We start from the raw sequence: 16,331 nt of genomic DNA on the forward strand, positions 1-16,331 counted from the left end.
AGAATAGTACACATATGATTCAATAATAATAATAATAACATTTTATTTGTTGCTGCCTTTCAAAACACCCAAGGTCGCCTTACATGTCATAAAATAATCACAACAAAACGTACAAATAAAAATGATACAAAGGGGGAACAGCCAGACATTCAACACAAAAAAAAAGAATTTTTTATTAGTCCTCGTTTTTCTTTTCCTCAACACACACACACACACACACACACACACACCATTTCATTGCCGTTAATCACCAATAACAATACCTTATTTGTCGGGCAGGAGTGTTTACAATGGGATGTCCCCGCCCCCTCCAAGGCATGAGGCTCAATACCCCTCCTCCCGTACCCCCTCCCCGCCCCATCACCACAGTGTGTCAGTGTGCCACCAATTACTGAGCCCAACTTGAAGGAGGTCATAACGGGATGGGGTCATTAGCAAAACAAACCCGGCAACCCCATGGGGGCTTGGGAGGCTTGTGTGGGTGGGGGGGTTATTTACTGTACTAGTGGAAGATCTATCATCTGTCTTTCTTGGCTTTGTAGCGGGCAAACGTTTAGCTGTTAGTGTGATCGCTTGGCAAAATGGCGTTGAAAACACGCAATCTTACTCCCTGTGATGTCATCGAGGCATCAAGATGAGGTTAGAATTCCACTGCCGTTTGTTTGATGGCGAGTAGAATTTCACAGAAAGTACATTTTGGAATCTGTAGAAGTTTTCTGGAGGGTCGGGGCGTGGCCGGCAAGAAGGAATCCTGTAAATTGTGGTGGGAATTTGGTTAAAGCAGCCTGGATTGCTCAGCAGCTGTCTGGCTGTTGATGATTTGTGGTTTCTGGAGCTTTCTCCATCAGCATGGCACGGCAGTTGCTCTGTTAGTAGGGTGGGAAGTAGGGCAGCAGAGCGCACGCAGGGTCACGGTGGAGCAGGCGTGAATAGCACGGTGCATATATCATCAACCCTTGGAAACGCCACCCTTAGAAAGTCCGCACAAAATGTGGTTTAGCTTATTTCAACACATGCCACACGCTCTTACATTGAAGTACATCACAAGGTTGCACTTACACAATTCAACATGTCCGATTTGATCAATCCAAATATCGTTCCACCCACATGAAGGGCCTCACTGGTGCCGACTGCAGCGCAATAACCATCAGACGCCATCTGCGGGAAAAGGCTTTAAAAAACAAAAAAGGAATTCAAAGACCTCGTCTCCTCCAACAACACAAAAGTGCCCGTTTAGACTTTGCCAGGGAGCATCAAACATGGGACATTCAAAGGTGGAAAAAAGTTTTATTCTCTGATGAGAAAAAATGTAACCTTGACGGTCCAGATGGCTTCCAACGTTACTGGCATGACAAGGAGATCCCACTTGACATGTTTTCTACCCGGCACAGCGGACAGGGGTCCATCATGATCTGGGGTGCTTTTTCAGTCAGTGGAACACCGGAGCTTCAGGTGGTGCAGGGTCGTCAAACGGATGCAGATGTTGCGGTGGGCGTCCCACATGACTGAGGGCCCTCGTGTGTGTGTGTGGTACCAGCTGGGTTCTTCAACAGGACAACGCTGCAGTTCACAATGCTGGCTTGACCAAGGACTTCTTCAAGGAGAATAACATCATTCTTTTGGACCATCCTGCATGTTCCCCTCATTTAAATCCCATAGAGAACATTTGGGGATGCATAGCAAGGGAAGTTTCTAAAAATGGCCATCAGTTCCAGACAGTTGATGCCCTTGGTGAAGCCATCTTCACCACTTGGAGCAATGTTCCCACTAGCCTCCTGGAAACACTGGCATCAAGCAAAGCCCAAAGCCATTTTGGAAGTGATGAACAAGAACGGTGGAGCTCCTCATCACTGAGTCCTACTGACAACATTTTTTGTTCTGCCTTGGAGAGTTTTTGGTTCTTTTTTGAGCGACGGTCTTAAACTTTTGATCAGCTGATAAACAGCCTATTTCAGTTGAATTGTTGTTTTTAATCAATTACTTTTTCAAAATGTTTTTTGTCTCACCCCCCCTTCTTGTGTTTGCATGTTGTAGCTCTACTTAAAACCTCATTAAGATCCAAATGTGCAAAATGCAAATTCTAGCAGTTTTTCAACTGGTCTTAAGATTTTGATCAGGAGTGTATATGGTGTTGGAACTGCACTGCTGTTGATGTGTTTAGGTACAAATAAAGTTATAATAGAGCGTCAGACACTGTGTGACTCTGTGGGGAGCTACACTGTGCCGCCGTCTGTCATCATAACAGAGAGCCGTGGCTTGCCATGATGTGTGTGCGTTAATTACACTAAAAAATGTAACGTAATTAATGAAATGTATTAGTTACCGCCGATAATGCACTATTTTTGACAGCCCTAATATATATATATATATGTGTGTGTGTGTGTGTGTGTGTGGGTGTGTGTGTGTGTATATGAATGTGTTTTTTTTTAGATGAACAAATTGCAGGCAAAAATAATGACAAAATCATTCAGTGATCTTGAAAAATATAAAAAGTGTCAACATCAGCAATAGTGGCCCTGCATTTTCTAGGTATCATATCAGTAGCTGCATTTGCAGTCTCGCCCATTCCGATCAAAAAGGAGCAGGAAGAAGCAGAGCTTATTCAGTGCTCTACCTTCTCAGAGCCTCAGCAATTTTCTAATAAGAAAAAAGGATTTAGTGTGTAAAAGTAAGTTAAACAGAAGAACGCTTGCTATAAAAAGCATCATTATCTGCCCGAGTGCTGAAACATCCAGGATGCTCAAAGTGATTAACAGCGGTGAGGCCTGCCCACTTGATGTGTGTGTGCGCGTGTGTGTGTGCGTGCGTGTACATGCACGCACGCTTGGCTACAGGGGCATGTATTTGTGTTTGTGTATCTCCATTGTGACGTGTGTAATCCGCATGCTCTCTAATCCCAGAGCAGGTGGCCGGGCGTGTGGCGGCTGCGGGGGTGCAGCCAGGGCACACGCCTCCTGCTCCCTCGAAACACTCGATAGATCCACGTAAAGACACGGCACAGCCTCCTTTGTGCTGTGGGGGAGCGGGGATCCCATAGCGACACACACCTGTGCTCCTCATCACACACACACACACACACACACACACACCTGACGGCCACAAATGCACGTTACAGTGTGGTGGTCTCCTCAGGGGAGCATGTGCCAGCATCACCAGACCCCCCCCCCCCCCCCCTCTCCCCCACCCTGCGTCCGCAAACAGACACGCTCGCCTCCGGGAGCTTGCGGCTGCTCCTAACAGGTGGGCGGGGCCGGGAGCGAGGGCATCTGTCGGTGAGCTGGTCTACTGTACCATGCCTCCATCTGCCCTGGGAGACGGACTTAACGAGCAGGATGGCTCGCCGCTGATAATATTTCCGACTCCCCCTGCTACCCCCACCACCACCGCTCTCTTGCAAATCCAGCCTGGCTTGAAATGTGACGAGAGGAGGAGGCCGTGTTTGGTTTTTCTCACATTCTCTCCACTGTATTGAGGCAAGAAGAGGCCCCTTGACCCCTGACCTTGACATTGTATGTCGGCACCGGGCAGGTTTGGCAGTTGAGGTCACCGCGTGTCCACTGAACACACTCGTTTCACCTCGGCTCAATTTATGGTTACGTAAAAAGCAGGGGCCGACCAAAGTGCTTTTTTTATTGGCCTGCAATTTATTCTAAAAATACAATTCGAGTAAAAAAAATACAAATCTAAAATGCAAAAAGGCATAACGTAACTAGAAAAAGTTGAAATGTTAATAATAGGGGTGTCACAAGATCTCACGAGATTAAGACATGACAAGATTTGTCGTTCACAAAAAAACAGTCTCCTGATCATAAATCAGCGAAAAATGAATCACACGATGAATGTCCATTAACGCGACCATTTGTCCAGCCTCCATATATTGCCATGTGCACGAGTGTCTGTTTTCTTCGTGTCTCGCCCCCAAACAGGCATTCTGTGCATTGCTTTCAGCACCTAAACGCTTCATAGAATAACGGTGTTTCATAGAACAACGGCGTGACAGAGTGACACCTCTTATCGGTCGTATAGTCTCTTTGTAACTGTGGGGGGAGGCACACAGCAAAAGAGTGGAGCCTCGCGAGGAGCAGTGCAAGGTAACGTAGTAGAAGTTAGGAGGGAAAATGCTACTTGCAAAGCCAAATGCCACAGCAGCCGTGTGGGGAATATTCATTTTGAACAAGGTGAGCCCATCAATGCGAACGATCCAGTATGCCGAATTTATTAGAGTGGTAGCAACATAAAACAAACTTGCCCATCTCAAACACATCCACCCAAGCCGGTTTTCTACACTTTGAGATGCAGAGCCTTCATCCTGACGGTCAAAACGAGAAAACACACGTACAGGGTGAATAGTTGACACATTAAAAGAAATATTGCATTATCGTGATATTTGTATTATCATTACAATACTGGTTTATTTGCTCTCAGAAAATGTTGACAATAATTTCGTTTAGAGTCAAGTTGTGGGACAATAAACATTTCAAAACGCACCCGCGGGTTTTGTGACTCTGTTAAGTAAAAAAGTGCGTCCAGTCAGTTGTTCATGGTACTTTTCTTAAAATGAATATTCAAATCTTGTGCCATCTCGTTCTCGTGGACTCCAATCTCGTGCATCCTCTCGTCTCGTGAGCCCCCCGCCCTCCCACCCCTGTAGTTAATAGTAAGTAATGAGTAATAATTATAGACTTTGTCACATACATGTGCTTTTCAATACCTTTGAAAATTTACAGTTAAAAAGTTACAACTAACAATTGAGCAATATTGTAGTCATCTGTAGTCATTCCTGTGTGGTGTACGGTACATTCATTGCACACTTAGAAGTGAAATATGTGATTTTGCTGTATTATTTAGTGCAATTTTTAAATGTGATTTTAATTTATGCATTATTTCTATTCCTGCAGGTACATTCTTCCTCATTTTCTTGACAAAATGCCTTAATAAATTCCTGTAAAATGTACTTTGGACACATAATTATGTGTATTCATGTTTCAAAAGATGACACTGGTAATTAAAAAAACCCCAAAAACAAATACATTTGCTTGGCTAAGCCGCCACTTAGCAAACATCTGTTTGGCTGCGCAGCTTATGGATGTGACGTTGTGACCATTAAATTCATGTAATCTCTATTTTGCTCTTTTATAAGGAGATTTATGGCTAGTCCCCCCCCTAATGGTCACTTTTGACAAGGACGGGAGTGCTTTGTTGGCTGAGTGTCCGCCAGTCACGTAATCCCGTGTTGCATTGAAGCGGAATTGCCAGAAGGAACCATTAACTTTATATAAAGCACTAATTCACTAATGACTTCTTTTTTTTTTACATGTGATGGATGTTCTTGCACCCTTTAATCATCTTAACATGTGTTTGTACACTGTTTTAGTGAACAAGTGCTGAATATTGGACGCAACGCCACATTTTCACCAAAGTTGCCTTTGTAAGCCTCTCTGTATAAAGTTACGTGTGCACGTTTGAGATGAAAGGGCAGATGAACATACAAAGCTTTAAAGAAGCCTCAACTGCTTTTATTGCTGAAGTGGATTACAATCGACCACTTTATTCATATTTAAGTCAATAAAGCGTACCCCATTTTGTCTACTTCAGCGTCTCTTGAGGGTCATTCACTGGAAGGAAGCTAATTAAGAACTGGAATAAGCGGCGCTAAACAATCCAAGCAAAAGCGTAACTGTGGTGACGCAATTTGGCAGCAGGCAGGACGGGCACCACCCCCCAGCCGAGGTCTAGTCAAGTCTAAGAGGTCTCTAAAGTGAAACTTATTTCCTCTTCTTCATATGCCTGCCGTGGAAACAGTGATCAGGAAACTTTTGTTCCAAGTGAAAGGTCTTGTGAGTGTGATATCACTTTGTTGTAGAAAAGTACCGGCCCGGAACAGAGTGGAACATATTCCATTCCTAGCAGTATTAGGGGAAAAAAATAGGAAAAGGCAAAATAAGGATGTAATGTACGAAAAAAGCAATCATGCTACAATTCCGACTTTTGACTTTTCGCTCAGAACATTACAACTTATAGTTCTTGTAACATTTCCACTTTATAGTATTCATTTTGTACATTTTTCTCAACTTGGGATTCAGCCATTTTTGCAAAAATAAATTGATACAATGAAGAGAATGTAGTTTAAAATATTAGGAGAAAAAAAGTCAAATAAAGCAAAAATGTGTTTCTTTTTTTTTATTTTTATTTTTTAGATTTTCCGAGAATAAACTGATAGAATGACAAAAAGTAGTCAAAATCTTAATAGACAAAGTCGTAAATGTTGGAAAAAAGCGATCATGCTGCTCTTCCCACTTTTTTCTCGTGACATTCCAACTTCTTTTTTGTAACGTTTGCACTTTTTGTCTCTCAATTTCACTGCAACGGCACTGAATGTCGAGTACGGCCGCAACACGCATCACAACGATGGCCAACAAGCTTTAATTTGCTATGAAAATTGCAATGTTGGACTTTATCAGCCTACACAATTTGCTTATTGTTTAGTTTTTCCGATAATAAACTCATAGAATTACAAAAATGGGCAAAATACCAGAGGAAAAGTTGTAAATTATGAGAAAAAAAAGTGATCGCACTACTATTCAACCTTTTTCTCTGAACATTCCAACTGCAATTTGTAACGTTTTGGCTTTTTTGTCTGAATTTGACTTCAGCAGTAAATATCGAGTACTGCCACCAAACGCCTCAAAAACATGGCCGACATGCTGAAACCGCTTTAATAGTGTTGGATTCTGGTTATCAGTATATCAGATTTTTTAATTCAGATTTTCAGAAAATAAACTGATCGAATTACAAAAATACTACTTGAGAAAAGTGATCTTACCACTAATCCGACGTTTTCTTGGAACAGTCCAATTGCAATTTTGCAGCGTTTCCATAATGCTCTAATTTGCTTTGACAGTAACAACATTGGACACGTTATCAACCTGTACGATTTTTTTATTCAGATTTTTCGAAAATCTAAATACGAATAGAAAACAGTAATATGGCCAACATGCTGAAACCACAGCGCTTCTAATTTATTTACAGAGTGCCTACAAGGCATGCTGGGTACAGTGAGATATGCTGTAGTATTTTGAGATTAAATAATATGGAATGTGTAGCAATGGCTAGATGGCTTATGCGGTTGAAAGAATAAATGCGATTATGAAGTATGTGATTGCACTGAATGGCAGCACACTGTGCTTCCAAAGATTGCCGTTGAATCCTACAACAACTTGCGTAATCTGTGAGAATACCCCACAGCTGAGCGGGTCAAGGAGCGGCGAGCGTGTCCCTCAACGGCCCGTCTGACACCAGCAGACAAACGCCCACATTGTCTGACTGGTTTGAATGAGATTCCATGAGTGTGGCGGCGTTGTTGTTGTTGTTGTTGTTTTTGGGCCGTGCGGGGGAATAATGTATGCAGCGCTGTGCCGATATGTGATAGACGTTGCCTCGCTGGGAATGTAGGACACATGCTTATGCATAACAATGGTCTACACTTGTGTTCTCACCAACAAAATTGGCTGCTTAGCTCCCACGTTCACGAGATTGCCAGCATCCCGCTCGTTGACAGTTGCTCTCTTTGCCCCGGTCTACTTTCACTCCTTTCTTTGTGTTTGGAACAAAACAAAGTCACACGCCTGCCAGCGCACAGCTGATAATATTAATGGTAGTCTACCATTGTTTGTTTGAAACGTGTCTTGATGTGTTCTCGCGCCTTTCCTTTTCTATCACACTAGTTGACATTTCAGTTGCATCTCACACACACGACAGATCATCTATGGCATCGCTTCACACACATTGTACACGTATTGCCTGAAATCAAAATGAATATCTGAGAAATACGTCTTTCTTTGAGCAGTACCCATCATATTGTAGGCCTATGGAAGAGTTGTCCTTGAGCATGAACTGATACCTCTTCCAAGGCAACCTGAACAGTGCAGTTGCCATCCGTTCAAGGCACCTGACCCTGATGAATGCCAGTGTTCACATACAAGACTTGGAGATGAAAATAATACCACAAAATGATGAGAATAAAGAATAAAGTAATACTATATAATAGGAACAATACTCTAACTTTGCTTGAAAAATTGTCTAATAGTACAAGGTAAGTTGCTGCGTTACGACAAAAACGTCAGTTTCACAAGAATATGGTTGAAAAACATCCAAGTACAGTCCTCTCTCACTCTATTGCGGTTTTTCAAAAAATAGTTAATGAAAATGCTTTTTCATGGTTGACTGTGAGTCACAACAGTCAAGTTATGCTTTTAATTAGTTACAATTTCAGGAGAATACAGTTGAAAGAAGTAGAAATAGTGGAATAATATTCATTTTGTTTAGAAAAAATTTAGACTTGACAAGAAAAAAATGTAGTATGAGAGTCAAGTTGTCACGCAGTTGAAAGAAGTATTAATGGTGCGATATTATTTGTAATTTATTTGAAAAATAATTGTGATTTTAAAAGACAACATTTATGTTTTTACATTTTTTGTTATTTTATGTGAATAATGTCGAAAAAGTACGAGAGTCGACTTGTTGTGTTTTTGATAAGTTACAATTTTAGGCGAATACAGTTGAAAGAAGCAGGAATTGTGCAATAATATTCATTTTGTTGAGGAAAAAATTGCAACTTTACAAGAAAAAATGTTTTTTTAGGTCTTCGGTTTGTTTTATGCTCATAATGATGTAGTAGTACGACAATCAGGTTGTCACGCTTTTGATAACTTACACATTTAGGAGATTGCAGTTGAAAGAAGTATAAATGCTGCAGTATTATTTGTAATTTATTTAGAAAATAATTGTGACTTTAAAAGACAACATTTATGTTTTTAGTTTTTTTGGTATTTTATGTGAATAATGTCGAAAAAGTATGAGTCAAGTTGTCATGTTTTTAATAAGTTACAATTTTAGGAGAATACAATTGAAAGAAGTAGAAATAGTAGAATAATATGAATTATTTTACAAAAAAATGCGACTTTACCACTAAAAAAATATGTTTTTTTTGTAATTTGTTTGTTTTATGTTGACAATGTCTTTGTAGTACAAGAATCAAGTTGTTGTGTTTTTGATCATACGAATTTAGGGCAATACCGTCAAAATGTAGAAGGAAAGCAGATATATTTACAAGTTTGGAAAAAAGGCTACGGTGATTGAATATGAAATGCTATGGTAAGAATGCTTTAGTGAAATGACAATTAGAATATGTGCAAAAGTGCAAAGTCACCTTTTAAGTTTGGCCAACAATACATGGCTTTATTTTTGCAATGTTCTGATTCCCCCCCCATAACGTTCCAGCGTCTTTCTCGTAATGCTGCGTGTTTTTGTTCTTGTTTGTGTGTCCTTGCTGAAGTCATTATCCAAGAGAACCATAATCTGTTGGTTTGTGTGTTCAAGCAGTTGTAGTAAAAACGACAACTAATTGGTTTGGATCAACTAATAATTCCTCTGATGCTACTTTTTTTTTTTTTTAAGTAAAGTGTGATGGAGAGCCTCCACGCCGGCGGGGATCCTGCATGGGATTCTCTTGTCTGCGCTTGGGAAAGCCCTGCCTGGGGGACTCCCCCCAAAAAATATATGCACGCCGACCATGCAAGACGAAGCTTCCGAGCCTCTTACTTTGTTTAACATCCTCAAAAGCGACGAGGGGATTAATGGAGCGCGTCTGGCGGGCCCATATGGCCTCTCTGGTTCTGCTTGTGCTTAATTAAAACCGAATGGATACTGAGGGCGAGGGGGAGGTGGTGGGGCAAGTCCTCATGCTGCAGGACCTCTGTGACTTTCTGCTCTTTGCTGACGTTGTTTCCATCAGAACTTGTTGCAGTTTGGACCCATACATCAGGAAGGAAGCTGTTACAAGCACTCCAAAGTCCTTATGCGGGATTTAGAGCTCTGGCGGCTCTACCTCGTTATTCTTCAGCTTCTATTTGCTTCAACGTTTTCGCCGTCTCGGTCAGTTTTGCACACACTTTCAAGTTTTTTCATACAAAGAGCACAGTGTTCTCTGCAGGTCCGTGTGTCATTGGCTGCTAATTGGAGGTCAAACGACAACAAAGCTCTTGTCACGTCCTAATTAGAGCGATAGCACCAGCCTCTCCTCCGCTTTTAATCCTTGCACGGGTCCGGGTGGGTCACCTCCTCCACAATCCCAACGTGCAGATGGAACCGATGTTATCGATTACTGCACAATCTCCTATTAGTTCATCTGAGATCAGATTCATTGATAAGAGTTGAGAGGTTGTGTGAGTGCCCTGATCCCCCCCAAAAAATACGTATGAGTGTTTCTGTGTGCGTGTGTGCGTGTGTGTGTGTGTCCCCGCCCCTCAGCAGCAAAACTCATTCCAGTCCAATTGAGCGGCCTTCCATTAAAAAGAAATATGGGATTATCCTCTTCATGATACGGGATTATAACTTCACATTCCGGCCAGTGTTGGCCAAACTTTAAATGTGATGTGCTTTTACAAATTCAAAATAAACAGATGACTATTTTAGAGAGGTAAAAAACAAATGATGTAAGTAACAGATGGTTTTTAAGCACACATGCAAACAGTCTTGATGAGTTGGGTTCTTTATTATTATCAATATTACGACGGCGTGTGTCCTTTTAATACAGCCTGCTTGGTTTAACCTGCATATTCCGTTTTCAACTAATACTCCTGTAGAATAATTTATCACTTGACAGCAAAGACAGGGAAATGATATGTGTAAATAAAAAAACACAGTTGTGTGTACACAGAAAAATGACAAGAAAAATCTGGAATAACATTTAAAAAAGACATATAAAGGGACACTAAAAATAAGGGGCAGAGGGGCTGATTGTCTTTTATAACTAGTCTTAGACATATTTCTCATAAATTAAAAGTAGTGCATCCATGTCAGAGGTCACACACACATTCATGTGCCAGCTTTATTTCCAAGAAAAATCAAACTTGACCCCCCAAAAAAGCTCCTGCTCCTTGTCTCCTTTTTCTTGCAAGTTCCATGTCCTTGATCAAAATTGGAGTGTGAATGCTCAAAAGAAGTGGGGGCGACCAGTCCCGCTCTGCTCGCCAGAGGTAGAAGAGAGTCTCAGGCCGCCGAGGCCCGCTCCTCCGCGGCGAAGAAGCGTCACAACACCTGGAACTTCCACGCTGCCTGATCTTTGTAATCCAAACAGTCCGCGTTGAAGTTGAGCTTCCACGAGGACGCCGTCTGCTCCTTATAGTCCAGGCAGTCCGCGGTGCCTCCGTAGCCGAGCCCTGCTGCGCCGTACGCCGACGAAGAGAGCGATGACGCCGGGCTCAAGTGGCTGCTCACGCCGCCTCCGCCGCCGCCGCCGCCGCCCATGGGGCTCATCGCGGAGCTGGCTGCGGACAGCTGGTGGTGGTGTGCATGCATCGGCGACAGGTAGGAGCCGCAGTCCATGCCGGTGAAGTAGGACGAGGAGTAGCCCTGGTTGTAGCCCGACGCTTGGCTGTAGGTCATGGGGTAGGAGCGCTGCATGCAGGAGGAAGCCGAGGAGGTGGACATCGGGTCCGGTAGAGGCGAGATGGAGGCCGGGCTCCAGATGGACACCGGGGCCGTGCTGCTGCTCACAGCCGGCAGAGAGGTGCTGCAGGGCGGCGTGAACTGGCCACTGGCACCGCTGTCCGAGCTGGCCTCCCGCACCGGGGAGGCTTTCTTTTTCACCGGCCTGCTGCTCACCGGCTTGCTCTGCACGCCGCTTTGGGTCTGCTGGGCCTGCTGACGGTGCTTGGCTCTTCTGTTTTTGAACCATACCTGCAAAAAAAATGTCAGGCAAATCTCATCAAGAACACATTTCCTGGCGGATATATTTGCTTTCTGCATCCTCACCTGGACTCTGGATTCAGGCAGGTTGATCTTCAAGGCCACCTCCTCCCTCATGAAGATGTCTGGGTACCGGGTCTTGGTGAACAGGTTCTCCAGAACGTCCAGTTGAGCCCGGGTGAAGGTGGTCCTCTCTCGCCTCTGCTTGCGTGGTGTGGCTGATAAAAGAGGTGAAGCAAGTGATCAGAGAAAGTGCTGATGGAGCCACCTGGAGAACTTGAAGTGCATCCTACCTTGGTAGCCCACCGAAGGGTGTAGCAGGTCCACTCCAGGTGTGGATAAGCTGAGTCCGTTCACCGTGTAGGGTGGCTGCTTCAAGTAGGACATCATGTTTGCAGGAAAAACTGGGTGTCAAGACACAAAAAGTCTTAATAACAATAATAATAATAATCCTGTGGAGTGTTTTGGATGCTGCAGGACGAGAAGAAGTTGATGAAGATGAGGCGGAAGTGCAGCTGAGAAGTGAGCGTCCCAAATGTGTGGCGAGGCTCTTAAATCGAGTGGAGGACACCCCCAACCCCTCCCCGGTTTGAGCTGTCCTGAGGATGCTCAGGCTGTCTCTTACCCCCCACCCCACCCCACCCACCCCCCTTTCCTCCTTAACTGCTGCTTTCGCCCCGCCCCTTTAAAAACACTCCTCTCATAAGACCAAAAACAAAACATGTCGTTAAAAATGCAGCACCCCCCCCCTCCTGATTAGCATATATACCCACAGGTTTGTGTGTAGCTAAATGGGCAGCTGATTGGAGGGGAGGGGGGGTGGGGGGTGCAGGGACAAAGCTCACTGTTGACCGATAAGTAACGCAGATAACAAAAAGAACTTTTCTTGGGGGGGGGGACAAAAGCTGGCCATGCTGCAAACTGAGCCGCCCATTCATATACAATGGAGGACCCCCCCGCACCACCACCACCCCTCCAATTTCTATATTTGGCGCCTTTTGTTAGTTTGCATTGAAGGCCTTGTACATTTAAATGTGACCCAATTAAAATACGAAGGACAACTTTTGGGGGCCCAATAATGAAGAAGCTTGCTAATTCTGACATCTTATTGACACTCCTTAAGGCAACTCAACCCCCCCTCCTCCTCATCCTCCTCTTCATCTCCTAATGAATTGCTCCCGGTAATTAGATTTGGAAGGTGAGACGATCTTAAAGTGTTGATTAGAAGGCAGCACTTAATCTCAATCTAAACAAACAAGGAGATTGACACTTTTTTTTAAGAACGTGCACATTGGAAGGCTTTTTTTTAAGGAAAACATTTTATTTACAACACAAATGATTCTTAATGACCTGTCAGGCACTTTTAGGAAAAATCAATATCCAAATCTAACACTTAACAACTTATAGCGTGGTATGTGGTATTTGCAGGTACTATTTGCAGGAATTTAAAACCTTAACTATACCGATTGTAATCCACGCAAGACAACTTATTTTTGGCCCATTTTTCATTCAGTTATGTTATGTAAATCACGAAAACACTTTTTTTTAAAACATGGGCGCGTTCGGAATCATTTCCATAAATAATTAATTTTTAACTGTTAACATACACATTGGAATCAACCCCAATGATAAATGTGTGGTAAAAGTCACGAATAATACTCTGGTTCCATTTGCATGATTATTTTTACATTTTAGTATACACATTTTAATGCATCCAAACGAACTATGTTGAGTATTCTTTAAGTAATCTTTTCACATGGTGGATTATTATGATGATTATTATTATCATTATCATTATCATTATTATTATTGTTAAAGTCTGACCTATTTTAAAACACCCAAATGATGAATTATGTTGTGCATTTGTTTTGCACATTTTGGGAAATATGAAAGTAACGAAAAACTGGATTAATTTGCAAAACCAATACATTTTTAAAGTGTTTTGTTATTATTATTTTTTACTTTATTGCATGCACACAGAGGGGAACAAAATGCACAGCAGGTTTTAAAAAAAAAAGCAAAAAGTTGTAAGCATCAGACGTTGCGTGCCTCCTCATGATTAAATATTACAATAATATCAAACCAAGATGATATTCAAGGAAAATAACAAGTGTAAAAAAAATCGTATTCAGGCCATTTTAATACCTCGTCTTTCATTTTTAGCGTCGATAATAATATTCCTGGGAAGCTTCTGCTCTTTTTTTCTTATTTTTAATTTCAGTCTTTTTTATGGAGCCAATAACGGACGCTCCAATACGCAATCTGTCACCCCCAGACTCCCCCACCTACCTACCCCCAGCCACCGGTTGCGCCACATCCGTTCAATAACCCCCCCACCCCCGTCTCAGCCATTAATTATTATTGGCTAGCTAGGATGATGATGATGATGATGATGATTTTTTTTCGGTAAGAAATGAAGGCGATAATCCGGGTGGCACGCGCTGCCCTGATTACAGGACGCCAGCCAGCCAGCCTCGAGTCGCCATTCAGGCCTCCCTAATTTTCTGCGTCACCAAAATAAGACAAAGAGTGGCATTGTGTTTTTCAGGCCAGCTGACTGGCAGACAGCAGTAGCACCCCCACCCCCTACCCGTCCAAACCAAAGCACCCAAAATATGTACCGTACAACTTCCTTTTACAAACCGACACGTGCACTAATCATTATCATTATTATAGTATCAAATATTTTTATTTTCACATTCCTGTTAGTTGCATTTTTTCCCACAATTGCTCCGCTTTGCACTTATGCCAATTTATTGTCAAGATATGATTTTTAATGCCATTCTGTTTTATCCCTGTTAAATTATTATTTTGTCAAAATGCAGTTTGTACAAGTATGTTTCACTCAACACAATTAGATGAGATCAGGGGGGCTTGGACGAGGGCCTCTGTCTGACAGGGGCCTCCAAAAAGTAGGTAAAAATAAAAAAAAAGAGGGTGGTCCAATCTGGGTTTTTTTCATGGGGCCCAGAATGCTTGCACCTTAAAAAAAAAAGTTACTTAACAAAAAAGTGGCAAATGGAGCAAAAATTAGAAATGTAGAAATGATTCAAAGAGCTGACGTGCATTTTTCTTGAAGAAAAAAAATCTTAGCCTATTAGATTAAAAATTAAAACATCAAAAGCCCCCCCCAGCAAAAAAAAATCAAAGCAAAGTACCCTGAAATAATTGTATTGTAATATCTTCAATTGAATAATTCCAATTGCAACTATTTCAGAGCTCCAGTGTACTACTAATACACACCTTATCATTAAATGTCTCTATTCAGCCCCCCCACTCACAAATGAGCGACATCCTCAAGTGAATTTACAGTATCTCAACTTGTGCACCGCTCCATTAGCCGCCTCAATGCCTTTTTTGCTCGGAGGGGCGTCAGATAGCGGTGAAAAGTTTCCTTAACACAAAAACAAAAACACGCCTCCACAATTACTACCTCCCCGGGTGGGCTCTGCTCCCTCCTACAAGCCATCCAACCCCCCCCCCCCCCCCCCCCCCCCCCCCCCCAAAAAAAAAAAAAAAAAACATTTCCATTACAGTACAAGTTAGGAAAACAATAAAAATAACCTTTTGTTTTTGGATGTAAAATCAAACAAGCATCTTGTTACTTACTTGGGCTGGGATGCTTTTTAAGGCCTCTGCTGTCTGCGGCATGCAGCTGGTGTGCACTGTCTTGCAGATTTCATGAGTTTTTCCTCCCGGGTAAGCTTGTTGGATGCGGATAACACTTAGTGGATGCTCAGTATTTATACTGAAAGAGGGGGAGAGAGAGAGAGAGGAAAAGAGATGGTGAGGAATATTTAGGAGCCAATCCAAATGAGAAACATGCAGTATCATAAGGCTGCAGTGGTTGTTTAGTGTCATTAATTATTATTATTTTTTAAAAGCGCACCTGAACAATGGGATTCAATGCAAATCATTTGCGGGGGGGTTTCCAAACTGCAGCCCACGGGCAGTCTTCAGTAGGGTTGGGCGATATGGACCTTAGCATGTATCATGATATTTTTGGGATGTATCACAATATGAGGATATAATTAAATTCAGGCGAGTCTTGTGTGAAAAGCTACAACCCTTAACCCATATCATTAAAAATAATGACATTAAACGTGAGCTTACCTATGGCACTGTGTAGAGGGGGGTGCTCACACTTTTAAAATGACCCAGTCCCAAAGATCCACCTCCTAGGAAATATATATATTTACTGTCTGGATAAATATAAGTATTTGTCTACGTTGCACTTGTATATTGGGGTGCACACGCTTTTTCAGCATGCAAGTTAGAATTTCACATGATCTTTTTCCTACTATAAAACACACAACATATATGTCAAATCTAACCGGTAACCGTTGAAACTACTATATTAAATACAAATGATTAGTATTTCACATTCACAGTAATCTAAGTAGCTGATATCATTCATAAATAATTCACAATTCAATTCAATTCTATGGCAATAAAGATAATTACACGTAATTCCTCAATAGTTGTGTACGTAACCAGAGTACCAGTAATATGTCCGTCAAAATATCGACGTAGCGTTCATTAGGCACACAGGGCATGTACTGTATTACGTCCAGTTAGCATTT

At 42.3% G+C, this 16,331-nt stretch overlaps 1 protein-coding gene across 2 annotated transcripts; it reads right to left on the bottom strand.

Annotated features, from left to right (window-relative positions):
* Positions 1–8,982: 8,982 nt before the first annotated feature.
* LOC129172108 (homeobox protein OTX2-like) lies at positions 8,983–15,458 on the bottom strand. 2 transcript variants are annotated; one of them, XM_054761517.1, is made up of 4 exons: positions 15,358–15,458; positions 12,042–12,152; positions 11,815–11,966; positions 8,983–11,739 (listed from the first exon to the last, which is right to left on the bottom strand). In XM_054761517.1, the coding sequence occupies exons 2-4, from the start codon at positions 12,136–12,138 to the stop codon at positions 11,089–11,091; spliced, it is 900 nt and encodes a 299-aa protein (XP_054617492.1). In that variant the 5' UTR covers positions 12,139–12,152; positions 15,358–15,458; the 3' UTR covers positions 8,983–11,088. The 2 variants fall into 2 exon arrangements, with proteins under 2 accessions (XP_054617492.1, XP_054617491.1); XM_054761516.1 differs by lacking the exon at positions 15,358–15,458 and having other exon boundaries at positions 12,042–12,360.
* Between the last annotated feature and the right edge of the window lie 873 nt (positions 15,459–16,331).

Source organism: Dunckerocampus dactyliophorus, chromosome 19, assembly GCF_027744805.1.
Source record: "Dunckerocampus dactyliophorus isolate RoL2022-P2 chromosome 19, RoL_Ddac_1.1, whole genome shotgun sequence".
Classification (NCBI taxonomy): Eukaryota; Metazoa; Chordata; class Actinopteri; order Syngnathiformes; family Syngnathidae; genus Dunckerocampus; species Dunckerocampus dactyliophorus.